The 15,526-nt window shown below is 42.1% G+C and overlaps 1 protein-coding gene across 2 annotated transcripts; it reads right to left on the reverse strand.

The window, feature by feature from the left end:
- Positions 1-2,570: 2,570 nt before the first annotated feature.
- On the reverse strand, positions 2,571-11,550 carry LOC123999165 (casein kinase I-like). 2 transcript variants are annotated; one of them, XM_046304651.1, is made up of 11 exons: positions 11,324-11,550; positions 8,974-9,064; positions 8,638-8,748; positions 8,197-8,345; positions 7,574-7,802; positions 7,198-7,368; positions 6,884-7,032; positions 6,143-6,332; positions 5,619-5,758; positions 4,058-4,124; positions 2,571-3,939 (listed from the first exon to the last, which is right to left on the reverse strand). In XM_046304651.1, exons 2-10 carry the CDS (start codon positions 9,047-9,049, stop codon positions 4,092-4,094), a joined length of 1,248 nt encoding a protein of 415 aa, XP_046160607.1. In that variant the 5' UTR covers positions 9,050-9,064; positions 11,324-11,550; the 3' UTR covers positions 2,571-3,939; positions 4,058-4,091. The 2 variants fall into 2 exon arrangements, with proteins under 2 accessions (XP_046160607.1, XP_046160608.1); XM_046304652.1 differs by lacking the exon at positions 11,324-11,550 and adding an exon at positions 11,189-11,319.
- Between the last annotated feature and the right edge of the window lie 3,976 nt (positions 11,551-15,526).

The following is a 15,526-nucleotide window of genomic DNA, read 5'->3' on the forward strand; positions in this document are numbered from 1 at the left end:
AAGAAATTAAGGGCCAACCAAGCTTTCTTCCATTCAATTTCAGTAATATATCCATACCAGAAATGTTTTACTTAAATATTAATTAAAATCTATAGAATTAGTCAATGACAAGAACAATATTTTCTTACATAATTTAAAAATGTAAACCCTGATCCTTTTAAAAATGTATCTGCAAATTGAATGTAAAATGTTTATTAATCCTGACATGTTCATGTATTCAAGTGTAATGACTTTTATAAATATGTACTGAGATGTCTCATTACTGTATTGACAATTTAATTTGAATTTTGAAAAAAAGCATTTCAGACCCAGTCACTCCTCCAGTCTTTTCAAATGGTCCCCTTTTAGATACAATAACATGCCATGGCCAAAAGTTGAGAATGACACAAATATTAATTTCCATAAAGTTTGCTGCTTAGGTGTCTTTAGATATTTTTGTCAGATGTTACTATGGAATACTGAAGTATAATTACAAGCATTTCATAAGTGTCAAAGGCATTGGGTTTTTGTTTGTCCACCCGCCTCTTGAGGATTGACCACCAGTTCTCAATGGGATTAAGGTCTGGGGAGTTTCCTGGCCATGGACCCAAAACATCAATGTTTTGTTCCAGAGGCAATTTGTTATCACTTTTGCCTTATGGCAAGTTGCTCCATCATGCTGGAAAAGGCATTGGTCGTCACCAAACTGTTCCTGGATGGTTGGGAGAAGTTGCTCTCGGAGGATGTGTTGCTCTCGGAGGATTCTTTATTCATGGCGGTGTTCTTAGGCAAAATTGTGAGTGAGCCCACTCCCTTGGCTGAGAAGCAACCCCACACATAAATGGTCTCAGGATGCTTTACTGTTGGCATGACACAGGTCTGATGGTAGCGCTCACCTTGTCTTCTCCAGACAAGCTTTTGTCCGGACGCCCCAAACAATCGGAAAGGGGATTCATCAGAGAAAATGACTTTACCCCAGTCCTCAGTAGTCCAATCCCTGTACCTTTTGCAGAATATCAGCCTGTCCCTGATGTTTTTCCTGGAGAGAAGTGGCTTCTTTGCTGCCCTTCTTGACATCAGGCCATCCTCCAAAAGTCTTCGCCTCTCTGTGCATGCAGATGCACTCACATCTGCCTGCTGCCATGCAAGCGCTGTACTGGTGGTGCCCCGATCCCACAGCTGAATCAACTTTAGGAAATGGTCCTGGCGCTTGCTGGACTTTCTTGGGCGCCCTGAAGCCTTCTTCACAACTGAACCGCTCTCATTGAAGTTCTTGATGATCCGATAAATGGTTGATTTAGGTGCAATCTTACTGGCAGCAATATCCTTGCCTGTGAAGCCCTTTTTGTGCAAAGCAATGATGACGGCACGTTTCCTTGCAGGTAACCAAGGAAGAACAATGATACCAAGCACCATCCTCCTTTCGAAGCTTCCAGTCTGTTATTTGAACTCAAACAGCGTGACAGTGTGATCTCCAGCCTTGTCCTCGTCAACAATCACACCTGTGTTAATGAGTTAATCACTGACATGTCAGCTGGTCCTTTTGTGGCAGGGCTGAAATGCATTTTTTTGGGGGGGTTCAGTTCATTTCATGGCAAAGAGGGACTTTGCAATTCCTCTGATCACTCTTCATAACATTCTGGAGTATATGTAAATTGCCATCATACAAACTGAGGCAGGAGAATTGTGAAAATGTATGTGTCTTTCTCAACTTCTGGCCACGACTGTACAGCTACAAAAATAAACAGTACACAACACAAGTGCATAGAACTGAAGTAGAATAGAGCCATTTCAACAAATTACTAGTGAGGACATTTTATTTTTTTATTACGTCATAAAATATACACAAATACTGTTGTAAATAAAGTTAGTGTGTTAAAGAACTGTACAAGATATCAGTACACAATACATAAGGTGTATACTCCCCATAGCCTGACCAGCGCTATCCCTCCCCGTAGTTACATTGCCACTGGGTCACACTGGCTTGCCAAAGGGACACGTCGCAAACACAGGTCATTACCAGAAACTGACATCACTGTGATTGCTTCCAAGTCCCAGTTATCAATGACATCAAGGGTGCTGGTAAATGACATCCAGGGACCTCTTATTTTGCAATAGAAGGCGCTGATGACGTCAACATCTCCTTTTTCAAGAGTGCTTTTTTTGTAAAAAAAAAAAAAAAAAGTAGACAGCCCTATATCAGGTCCTCCAGGAAATGCTTTGAGTGGAGTGATGGGGAGAGTAGTGACACATTCTCAGACTATGAACAAACTTCTGGGAATAAAATAGGAAAAAAGTGCAATACTTCCAAGAGCTTCCTCGTACACAAGAGAAACAAAATGGAGTATCGGAAAAAGAACAGCGAGACGGACAATCTCAAATAATGAGGCATGAGAAATGTATAGCCTGCAGTTTGTCCCCAGCAGCCCTGTGATCTTTAACAGGGGACCTTTGGAATTCTGAGAGTCCATGCACCAGACCTACACTTCTGACGACACACACACACACGAACCAGTTGGCGATGTAAAAGTTTCTAAAATCCCTCCCAATTTAGTACTTAATATATTTTTAAAAAATGACTGATCCCCAGCTGCAATTTATGAATTTATTTTTCTACATTACACCTTAAAAACAACCAACCACATTTTGGCTTACACAGAAATAAAAAATATTTACAGTGAAGTAAAAAAATAAAAAAGCCATTGCACTTGATGCGCCACCCCCCCTTCAATCAAGAACAGAGCTCATCCATTCCCATCAGACCTACAAAAAGAAAAACATTAAAATAAAATGTCAAAGTTGGCGTTAAGAAAAATCATGAAAATCATAGCCACCATCATTTGCCAACTTGTTCATCGCAGTCTCTGGTCAAATACATTAAGAAAGCTTGTGATTCTCCCATGTCTTAAGAGTGTTGCAGTCTTAAAATAAGCATGGTTGCTTTGACCCTACCAACCTACCAAATATTACGACCAAAGAACACAAATCAAAAGGAGACCAAAGTGGGCAAAAAAGGGAGGATAAAAAAACAAGTGTGGATGAGGTGGTGAATAAATAAAAGCTGGAGAAGGGTAGAAAACGCATGTCCACCTCAATCATTGTGTGAGGTGTTGGCTTTTGGACAACATCAGTTCCAAAGTGGGTTGAAGTAGCCTAAATGCTAGGCTAAAGTGAAGAATTAGCAATTCAGTAAGAGGTAAAGTAGGGGAAAAGAACCAAACAGAATTTCAGCTAATGTTCACTTGCTCTTCCTTTCTTCATCTACCACCCACCCATCTCGCCATCCTTCTCACCATTCCTTCTCTCCAGCTGTACCTTTCCTTTCTGAGTTAAAACATCAAATAAGAAAGTAAAATTGCCCAAGCCTCAATAGGACTCCCACCAAATGAATATAATCTATTCACAAAATATGCACAGTAAATCATACCAATCAGTACAGCCCCTTACTATTCTATAAGTTAACTGGTTAAAACATACATGGGTACATTTGTGTGTGTGTTCTTTGCGGTGTAAACAGAAATGGCTAAATCCACACAAGCCCAAATTTCGAGTTGACCTTTTCTTGGTTTGGAACGTGTTTGTGCCCGCAACTATATTTGGCAAAGGAGCACCAGCTTGTCTTTTTCAACCCCCAAATCAGTCTTCTACCTGCCAGCCACCCAGAGAATAGTGGGGGAGGGACAAAGGTGTGTGGCAGGGGGTGCATGATCCAAGCTACCATGGGGTAAATGGGTCAGTGGAGAGGAGGGGGTTATTCACTATCTTATCCTCGTACTATTACAGGCCAGGTTAATCCCATCAAAGTTAGGGTGGAGGGGAGAAATTCCTGCAGTCCTTGACCAACTGCCATCCTTTCATCAGTTTATGATTCTCTGTCCTTTCCTCCAAGATCCACTTATTTGTCCAATTAGCAAAAAATCACAACAGAAACAAAACTGGGACAAAGGATCTCTTGAAGCCCTGCAAGGGAAGATTGCGTATTTTGTCAGATGTATAGATAGGTGATAAATAACAAGAAAACACTGTCTGACAAACTAGGTACAAGTCCTGCGTGTGTTAGGGAAAGAGACATCCTCACCTGTCAGTATCCAGTGCATGTGGAACTGAATGTTTCACTTCCCCAGGTGCTCAAATGGCATGCTGACCTGCAGAGAGAGAAAAGGGAGGGGAAAGGTATCACGATGAAAGAGATTGTGATACATCACATCTCAAAATAGGGCTACTTAATGTTAGATCCCTCACTTCAAAGACAGTTATAGTCAATGAACGAATCACTGATCATAATCTTTATGTGATTGGCCTGACAAACATGGCTTAAGTCTGATTCATTTACTGTGTCAAATGAGGCCTCACATCCTTGTTACACTAGTCACCATATCCCCGATGCATCCCGCAAAGGCGGAGGTGTTGCTAACATTTAAGATAGCAAATTTCAATTTACAAAAAAAGAAAAAAATATTTGTCTTTTGAGCTTCTAGTCATGAAATCTATGCAGCCTACCCAATCACTTTTTATAGATACGGTTTACAGGCCTCCTGGGCCATATACAGCGTTCCTCACTGAGTTCCCTGAATTCCTATCGGACCTTGTAGTCATAGCAGATCATATTCTAATTTTTGGTGACTTTGAGGTATCATCGGATGGGGCCAGTGTCTCCTGACCCCTCCTGACTCAGCCTCCAGTATGTATGCTGCAGTAATTTGTGTGTCGGGGGGCTAGGGTCAGTCTGTTATATCTGGAGTATTTCTCCTGTCTTATCCAGTGTGAATTTAAGTATGCTCTCTCTCTTTCTTTCTTTCGGACCTGAGCCCTAGGACCATGCCTCAGGACTACCTGGCCTGATGACTCCTTGCTGTCCCCAGTCCACCTGGCCGTGCTGCTGCTCCAGTTTCAACTGTTCTGCCTGCGGCTATGGAACCCTGACCTGTTCACCGGATGTGCTACCTGTCCCAGACCTGCTGTTTTCAACTCTCTAGAGACAGCAGGAGCGGTAGAGATACTCTGAATGATCGGCTATGAAAAGCCAACTGGCATTTACTCCTGAGCTGCTGACTTGTTGCACCCTCGACAACCACTGTGATTATTATTATTTGACCATGCTGGTCATTTATGAACATCTTGGCCATGTTCTGTTATAATCTCCACCCGGCACAGCCAGAAGAGGACTGGCCTCCCCTCATAGCCTGGTTCCTCTCTAGGTTTCTTCCTAGGGAGTTTTTCCTAGCCACCGTGCTTCTACACCTGCATTGCTTGCCGTTTGGGGTTTTAGGCTGGGTTTCTGTACAGCACTTTGATATATCAGCTGATGTAAGAAGGGCTATATAAATACATTTGATTTGAGAGAACAAAGGACTCCGAAAATTGGAGTGCAAATAAGAGGGTGATCAAGTGAGTGCCGCAACTGTGGCACAATATAAAAATAATAATCAACCCACTGCATGCTACATAATATAGAAGCTAAACACTAATAGGAAGTCCACTGACTCTTTGACAAGAAATGTAATCTTGTTCTTGTAAGGGTGGACATTTTTCCAATTGATATTCCCCCTCAAAAAGTTGGTCGTAGGAGTTGGGCTCAGGTGCATGGCACCTGGGTTTTAGGGTTTGTGATGATGCATGATGGGGTAGCGTTAGCGTACCTGCGATGTGGAAATTCGGGATTGGTCAAGACGGGCTGTGAGGTCAGAGGATGACACGTTTGCGGGGGCTCCTCGGTGGAGCCGCATGCTCACCTTCCGCTCACGCTCAGCGCGAGAGATAGCCCGCGGTGACGTGTTCCCTGAAAGAGGAAGAATACAAGGGAGAAGGCCATTTAGAAATAGAACTGTTGACTGCAAACCGTCATTTATGTCAATGCAGTTACAAAATGATTTATCTATATCAAAAGCTATTTCATTGTCCCCCACAATGAAATCGGGTAGTGTTCTGCTGCTCGGTCTCCGTTCGTTCGTAAATTTGACGAAACTTGGATGAATGATATGTCTTGCCATAGAGATACGGCATTTACAAAATTACACTGATTGGCAGAAGGGAGCTACAGTAATTAACTGAAGTGAGTTAGTCGCACACACACACTCTATTGGCCCTTTTTGGATAATTTCCTAAATGTTCCTATTCCATTCAACTATAGCTCTAGTTAAAAAGAGCACTGGTGTGTGCTCACCAGACTGCTGCACCCGTGAGGCGGGGTTAGAGATGGCCTGCTCTGGTCCATTCCTAACTCTGTTGACAGCTGGCGGGTTTGGCCCTGGCGGGAGACCCCGTGCAGCGGATCCCCGAGGGCCTCCTACGATACGCTCGTCTCTTTCGTCAGCTCCCCTCCTCTCGCCGTCTTCTGCTGTCCTACTGGCACCCTGAGAGGAGACCACACAGGTTACAGCAAACCCATAACTCTACATAGAACACTTCATCCAAATCATTCGGATTATGTGGACACTATGGATAGTGTATACCACTGCTTTACAACCCTGTTTTGGGATAGCTATCCTCCTGTAGGTTTTCGCTCCATCCAGTTGTAACCTGATTCATCTTATCATCTTATCAACCTACCTTCTACCTTCTGTAGCTCAGTTGGTAGAGCATGGAGCTTGTAACGCCAGGGTAGTGGGTTTGATCCCCGGGACCACCCATACGTAGAATGTATGCACACATGACTGTAAGTCGCTTTGGATAAAAGCGTCTGCTAAATGGCATATATTTATATATTATTATTATATTATTATATATTATTATTATATTATTATATTAACCAGCTAATTATTAGAATCAGGTGTGCAAGATTAGGGTTGGAGTGAAAACCTACAGGACAGTAGGTCTCCAGGAACAGGGTTGGAGAGACCTGGTGTACAGACAGAATGTAGCACTTAGTTCCTTGTAAAGAATAAGAGCGGTGTGGCAAACTCACAAATTTGAGCATGTTCCAGTCGAATACGTAGTCATAGGAGAAGCCTTGTCTGTGGAACAGATTCCTGAAGAGCTGACGAAGGTATGAGTAGTCTGGCTTGTCGTCAAAGCGCAACGAGCGGCAGAAATTCAGGTAGGTGGAGAACTCGGCTGCAGACAAGCAATGGCAATAAAAGGGAAGGGTGAGCAAAAACCCAGGATTGAGAGACTGTGGTATATGCAAATGTTTGTTACAACACAATAGAGAAGGAAAATAGTTGTCCACGCACATTGATACAAATGTCACAGCCCAGACAGATACTAGCAGTCACTTACAGGGGTATCCTTTGCAGAGCACTTCGATGGGGGTGGACATTTTTTTCTCGCTGATGCGTTCGTACTTCTGCCTCTTTGTGGCGGCTTTGAGGCCTTGCCAGGGCAGAGAGCCCAGGTTGAAGTACATGAGGACATATCCCAGAGACTCCAGGTCATCACGCCGAGACTGCTCTGAAGAACAGGAGACAGGTTTGAATGATTTGCTATTTAGGACAGACAGGAACGAGTGGTATCAAAATATGTAAGCTAAGGACAAGGGGACAGTAGTCACTACATTAGGCATGAGCATTGGAGGGTAAAATGAAATCACATTCATAAAGACATGTAGATACTTCAGCCAAACAGGAGGAGGTGATTTTAAAAAAAAGTCCCTTACCGATGCCCAGGTGGGTGTTGATGGACGCGTAGCGTGCAGTGCCTGTCAGGTTCTTGTTCTCCCTGTAGGGGATGTGCTGGTGTGTGCGGGCGTCTCTGTACTTCTTGGCCAGGCCAAAGTCGATGATGTACACCAGGTTGCCCTTCTTCCCCAGCCCCATGAGGAAGTTGTCGGGCTTGACGTCACGATGGATGAAGTTCTTGGAATGGATGTACTCGATGCGACTGATCTGGGGAGGACAGAGGGGTTTCAGAAGAAAAGGAGAAGCGAGACAACAGAAAGCTCTGCTGGCATGGTCTGTAAGTCTTGAAACATTACTGTAAGCTAACAGTCATTTAAACCCTCCAACAGCCAATGCCTTTCGGGGGCACAACATCGGTAAAAACAGAAACAATAATAGTATTAACAGAACAACAGTAACAGAACAAATCTGAGCAAAAGGAAGAACAATGAGGAAAGGAAGTGGAGAAAGGACAGCCAAATAGTATAGAAGAGTAATACGACTACACAGCAGCACAAGCAAAGTTAGGACAGCAGACAAGAGAGTTACTGGTAAAGGGTATAGAGGACAAACAGCATAATGAACGTTGAGGGGAAAAGATGACACCATAGAAGTTCTGTACCATCTGGTCTGCCAACAGTAGCACCGTTTTGAGGCTGAACTTGCGGGAACAGAAGTTGAAGAGGTCCTCCAGACTGGGGCCCAGGAGCTCCATCACCATGACGTTGTAGTCTCCCTCTGCCCCGCACCACTTTATCGAGGGAATCCCCACTGTCAGGCAGGCACAAATAATGAGCTTTTAGTGTACATCTAACCATAGTTACGTGCGCATACATCCTTTATGACTAATGTCATACAACAACAACAACTTCAGCAAAAGAGTTTCAGTGCTCAACACATTGTTTTGGTGAACATGATACTTCTGAAATGACATAAATGCAATAACCGGTTAATTTTGACCATTTATGATAGTCACTACTTACTGATCCCAATACACTCAGACGTGTCAATGTGGCATTTACTAATGTTCCTTCTCAGTCACCCCCCCCCCCATTCTCCTCACCTCCTCCCTGCATCATCTTGTAGAACTTGCTCTCGATGTGCAGCTGTGGGTGTTTGGTCTTCACACATTCCAACTTAATGGCCACCTCCTCGCCGGTGGCAATGTTGGCACCTGAGGAAGTGCATACACACACCAGGGCTCGGCTCAGAAGCAACTTGTGAACCATGAACATGGAAAGAAACTCCGGTTGAACACCCAGGGAATGGAAAGAAAGTCTACGGCTAAGAGGAGGAAAAAAGCCAATATGGGGACTAGGCCAGTAGACAGAGGCAAATGGAGAAAAGGACAAGGAAGAAGAGAAATGCCAACAGAGGGAGATGGAGCACTTCCACTTACCAAGGTAAATGTCTCCAAAGGACCCACTCCCTATTTTCCGTCCCAGTCGGTACTTGTTCCCCACTCTCAGATCCATGGTGTTGAAAGGTCACTATGGACACAGAACAGACGAGGCAACCATGACCGTACAGTCTTATATTTTACACTTGGCATAGGCTAATTTGCAAATGAAAAGAAACGATACAAATCCAACTTAATTCACTAGATCTCGAATCGAACGCAAACTTTGACTAATGGAACATTTCTTCCTGAACCAGCGGTAGGCCGTCTTACAATGGTCACTTTACACATTCCAAACAGGACGACCATTAACTGCAAACTAAACTAATTGAGTGAGTGTGTAGCTTGAGCGGGTTGATTAGCAGACAGCGGTCTGGATTCCAGCGATAGGCTACATGATAACATTTGTAAGGCTGCTGAGGTGGTACAGAGAAAGTGGGAAATACAGAGGGAAATATGGAAGATGAGGCCTGAAAGACAGACAAGAGAAAGAGCAACAACATATCTCCCTGGAAGGGCCCGGGAGAGCTCTCCAGAGTCAGCTGGGGCCTGGATAGTAGACATTGTCAGACACGAGGGAGGGAAGGAAGCGAGTCTTCTGAGCCAAACTGCACGTGACACTGGAGCAGGATCATCATTTATTTAGCCCGCTCAACCATGCCATATTCTGCAGCCACTGCAAAGACGCTGCTGCGTGGGCTGTATGTGTGTCAAAGCCCACAAAGGAATCTGTGCAATGAACTTTAGAGCAAGACCTGGAGAAGGATATGAGGCATAATTTATAGAGCACCACACTAATTTAGGTGGCCTAAGAAAAGCTTATTCTATCTCTCTCAGTTGACAATGTAGTACATACAGATGGTAAGCATTATTCTGTCAGTTTTCATTACTAAACTACTATAGAGCTTTTCATTGTATGTGTATGACCGTGTCATGTTTTTCCTATGATTAAGCCTAGGCCATCCTACAGCACTGACCACATTATACCTCACCACGATTACAGGTCTACTTCCTCTCAACATAATACTTTGGAAATGCAAGTAGCTCATGACAGAGCAGAATGAGGAAATTTGAGAAGAAGCATTTTCGGTCAAACTCAGTTGTGTGGCAATGGGCATTCCAATTCCGGAATGTAAAAAGTAATCAATTGTGCAGGACTAGTTGTGCATATTTAAACTACCAAGGGGGACCAAATATCTTCCCGGAAATGATTCTCAAAAATTGGCATGAGGTTCTTCCCATTGCCTATAGTGTTGTCAGAAGAGGCATCAGGTGACACACAGAAATACAGATGTGATGGTAGTAGATGGATTAGGGTTAATACAGGGTTAGGTTTCATTACAACATGAGGGTTTTAACTGTAGAGACCCAGCTCAGGCCTAACATTAATTATTTAGCAGTTGATTCATCCTACTGGGTCATGTGAGAGGTTTTATCAATAGATCACAGTTCAGAGCCAGGCTTTATATTTTGGTAGGAAACCTTCAGGACCTGCTAACTACAGTGTAAACCATACACTCCGGCACCATGTATTGCAATATTCAACCATTACCACTACTCCCATGAAACACTACAGAGCATTTACTGACTTGAATCATTTCATCAGTGTGGGCCTGTAACCTACATAGAATTACAATGCGTTCTCTTTAAGAGGAATTCTGTCTTTACAAAAAGCTAGGAGGATTTCACAACCACATGGAAAGAGACTATTTTTTTCAGAAACAATACAACTAGGCCTACATAATGCCAGTCTATTTCACCTAGGTGTTTAATGTATTAACTAGTTACGGCAACGTTAAATGTAACATTTGCATGGACAAAATCCTTTTACGGATTTGAGTATCATCAACCCAACTAAACATCTTCTTACGTAACCTTTTAGAAAGCTGTCGCTGCGTTGGTAATAATCAAAAGGGAAGCATCTCAACTAGGGTGAATAGTTGTGACATTTACGAGCACTCAAAAGTCGAACTGGTTACAATAATAATAACATCTACCGTACACTTCAAACAAAAGGTTGCTACTGTGACAATACCAACTGTCCGTATTCAGCAGTGGTTGTGCCTAGCTAGCAAGAAGCCCGAGAATACGCTTGCCGCTTCAACCATGCACCAGTCATTCACACCATTTAAAATACCTTCAAACTTCACAAATAGTTGACAGTGTGTACGATCATGTATCATGTTGACTTTATTCTAGCCGCACCCTTACCTACCCTATGTTCTCCAGTGATAGCCATCTCTATTCGCCCCCTCCCCCTCTGCGACGCTCCTGAATACAAGACTCCGGTTCGGTCGAATCAAGTTCCCTTTCCCCCCTGGTTTCGTCGGTTCCCCCGTACACTACTCACACGATATTAGGTTTATTCGAGAGGTGGTTCAGTGGCGGTGCTGATCCGAAGGATGTCAGTCAGACTGGGCCCCGGGCAGCGAAGGATGGGAACGGATTCTGGTGGCTCTCATACCCCAATTTTCCTTCAGCATCGGCTATACTCCCTGTTGATAGTCCGTGTGAAGCTTCAATACGAATGGCCGTCTATATCAGAGTTCTGTCTCCCCCTCTCGTTACTCCCAACGCACCATTGACCAACATCGATGATGTCAGAAGCACCCGGATTGCCTTAAAGAAATAGAACAGCTACAACTGTAGACATTCTTAAATGTTACACATTTGAGGAATAGGCAGCCTCAGAAAATAGATGCAACTGAATTAGTGAAAATAATATGCATTTACACAGGCAGCCCAATTCTGATATTTCTCTCACTAATTGTTCTTTTGACCAATCAGATCAGTGCTGAAAAAGTGCTGATATGAAAAGATTAGTGTAAAGAAGATCAGAATTGGGCTGCTTGTGTAAACGCAACCATAGAGAGTTGGCTTTTGTTCAGTTATAAAGAGAATAGGCCTTTGCATGATGATTAGATTCTTATGAACATTGTTATGAAGGATAATAAAGTGAAGACAAGAGCCATCATAACAAATAGCAGTGGTTCTGGTTTAGAGATAGTGAAGATTCCATCCAGACATTAGTCCTCATCCACATTACCAAAGGGTTCTCTATAAGAAAGAGTACAGTTGGTGCTTGTCCATCTCCATGGCTTGATGATGAACTGGGCGAGGCTTTTTCTCAAAGAAATATGGCAAAAGTCTTAGCAGCCAAGTCAAAATTAGAAATTGATGAACAGAATTATAGAACATTACGTAATTATGCAGTTAAATCAAATCGAAAGAAAAAGCAGTTTTACAACAATGCTTTTATTGATTGTAAAAACGATTCTATAAAGTTATGGAACACGGTTAAGGGCTTACTTGGTACATCTATCTCATCATGCCCATCTAGTGTGGAGGTTGACGAGAGAATAATAACAAAACCAGTTGATATTGCCAATCATTTTGCAGATTTTTTTTACAAAGAAAATGAATTTACTGAGCAACAAGGTAAACATGCATTCTTCCAAGCAAGCTATTGTCCAATGGATTGATGATCATATTATGAGCAGCAAGATCTGCTCTTTTAGTCTGCAAACGGTGTCAGTGGAGGAGGTGTTAAACCTATTGAAGTCATTACGTGATGGTAAATCTACAGGTTATGGTCTTATGGACAATTTTTTTGCTTCGCTGTGCTGCTCCCCAGATTGCAGTTCCACTGAGATACATATTTAATTGGTCACTGGAAAAGGGGATGTTTGCAAATGTATGGAAGCATTCGAAACTGTGTCCTATTCCCGAAAGTCTGCAAAGAACCCATTACTCCTGCCAATAGTCGACCAATTAGTCTACTCCCTACACTCAGTAAGATATTGGAGGGTATTGTGAGTAGACAAATATGGGAGTACATGGAAAGGAATGATCAGATTACAGCCAATCAGCATGCTTATCGCAAAAACCATTCCACGACCACTGCATTGGTTGACATGACTGACCAGTGGCCCAATGCTATGGATAATGGCAAGTTTGTGGGTGTACTATTTTTAGATTTCAGTGCAGCATTTTATTTAGCTGATCATGAAATAATTTTGACAAAATTAACACATTATGGTTTTAAGGAGGTAGCATTGAATTGGGTACAGTCATATCTAACTGACAGGAAACAGTCCACCTATATCAATGGTTCATTTTCTTCCCCTCGTGTTAAACTGTGGAATTCCGCAGGGCAGCTGCCTTGGGCCACTTCTCTATTTAATATATACCAAAGACCTTCCCTATGCCTTAGCTGAAACTCAAGCTACTATATTTGCAGATGATCTACAATTTATGCAGCAAGACAATTGGTTCAACAGGTACAGCAAGCTTTACAAGGGGATTTGAAGGATATTAGGTAGTGGGTTTGCCAAAACAAACTTGTTTTAAACACCAAGAAAGCCAAAGTTATGTTGGTCTGTTCCACTAGGAAAAGGCCAAAACAGCATGGGATACAATTAAGTATGGGAGGAGTACAAATTGAAGAAGTGGTAGAAACCAAACTATTGGGAGTGCAGCTAGACAACTGCTTATCATGGTCGTCTCAAATAATTAATCTATGTAAAAAAAAAAACATTAACAAAAAACAGTGGAATACCGCAGGGCAGCTGCCTTGGGCCACTTCTCTATTTAATATATACCAACGACCTTCCCTATGCCTTAGCTGAAACTCAAGCTACTATATTTGCAGATGATACTACAATGTATGCAGCAAGACAATCGGTTCAACAGGTACAGCAAGCTTTACAAGGAGATTTGGAGAATATTAGGGAGTGGGTTTGCCAAAACAAACTTGTTTTAAACACCAAGAAAACCAAAGTTATGTTGGTCTGTTCCACTAGGAAAAGGCCAAAACAGCATGGGATGCAATTAAGTATGGGAGGAGTACAAATTGAAGAAGTGGCAGAAACCAAACTATTGGGAGTGCAGCTAGACAACTGCTTATCATGGTCTTCTCAATTAACTAATCTATGTAAAAAAAATATATATATATTAAAACAGCATGCATAATCAGAAGGATAGCTAAATATTTATCAGGAAAAATGATTCAGCAAATAACACAAGCATCAATTGAGAGTCAGGTGAACTACTGTTCGGTGGTCTGGGGAAATGCATCATCAAGTGAAGCTAGGAGACTGCAGAATGCACAGAACAAAGCAGTAAGGATTGTTTTAAGGTGGCGATATGGTTCCTCTGTTGCAGTCATGCGCAATGTTCTTGGTTGGTCATCAATCAATAAGATAATTGAAAGGAACATGCATATTTTATTTAATAATATACATCATTTAAAAGTTCTATTCACAATGGTATTCAGTTGGTAAGAGACAGACATTCCGTAAATACTAGGAATAGATTGTCCACCATCTATGCGTTGTCCAGACAGAAAAGAGAAATAGGAAAAATAACATTTTGATTTAGAGCAATAAAGAAATGTAATAAACTAACTGAGCAAACCAGAAACCTTTCAATATGTACATTTAAACATTTTAAAACGATGTAAATATAATACATAGAAATGTTGTGGGACTATAGTAGATGAAGAATCAATACTTTTTTAGATTGAGTATTTATTGGGTCATTATGTTAGTATATTATGTATGTTTGTAATAGTGTATTATATGTGGAAATGTATTCATATTTTAAATTGTATTTTAATGTTTAAGGACTCTTGGAAGATTAGTCCAAATGGGGACTAAAAGATATCCAAATCAAATCAAATCTCCATAGTCATGCACCCTGGAGTTTAGACACGAGCAGAAGTGAAAGAACAGTGGAGGTCACCATAAGGTACCTCTAGATCCTGATGGTTTTGCACAGTGATGGGCAACTTGCAGCCCCCCACTTTTGTGGAATTCAGTTGGGGTCTGAATTTGATGTTGAAAGTCAGAATAGTAGAACACACACGGTGCAATTTCCAAATTTGATAGTGCATAGAGTTTTTTCACTCACTTGTCAGTCACTCAATTAGCCCAATTAATCAGCTAATATTTTTTAGATTGGTAAATTAGTCTAGCCAGCTATCTAAACGTGTAGTAATCATGGTCAAATTACCGACAGAGGGTTCCCCATTGATTTTGTTAATCACTCTCATATTCAAAACTACAAATATTTCTCTCCACCCTATGGTAAAATTAGTAAAATTGCAGGAACTGTGTTATAAAATTGTTACATCTTCTCCCTGCCCCATAGCAATGTTTTATTCGTAAGGTGGGGTGCTCAACAAAATTCCCCAATTGACTAGGGCTGGCTCTGACTGCACGTGTGGACCCGCAAGTCACGAGTTCAGATTTTTTTGTGGCCCCCACCCTCAAAGTTGCCCATCTCTGGTTTTTCACATACAGGATATAAATACACCATACTATCATACTAATTGCACCGCAAATGATAGCTCACTGGAGAAGTGCATGCTTCTTCCAGGCTGTGTGGCTTGTACAGTAAATAGATTGGTTAAAATGGCATAGCAGATGGACACCGGCTTATTTGAGTGTGTGCGACGTGGAGTGGACACAGGAACCCGTGTGTGAACGGTGTTGGGACACCTGAGGATAAGAGGCCATTCTGTATAGATGGACAAATCTCAATGACCACAAGA

Source organism: Oncorhynchus gorbuscha, linkage group LG16 (assembly GCF_021184085.1).
Source record: "Oncorhynchus gorbuscha isolate QuinsamMale2020 ecotype Even-year linkage group LG16, OgorEven_v1.0, whole genome shotgun sequence".
NCBI lineage: Eukaryota > Metazoa > Chordata > Actinopteri > Salmoniformes > Salmonidae > Oncorhynchus > Oncorhynchus gorbuscha.

Excerpts from the sequence above, each read along its gene's own strand:
- LOC123999165 (XM_046304651.1), bottom strand. The coding sequence starts at position 9,049 with ATGGATCTGAGAGTGGGGAACAAGTACCGACTGGGACGGAAAATAGGG. Across the intron at positions 8,749-8,973 it reads CTTTGGAGACATTTACCTTG|GTGCCAACATTGCCACCGGC; the intron begins GTAAGTGGAAGT and ends GCACTTCCTCAG. Across the intron at positions 8,346-8,637 it reads CAAGATGATGCAGGGAGGAG|TGGGGATTCCCTCGATAAAG; the intron begins GTGAGGAGAATG and ends CCTGCCTGACAG.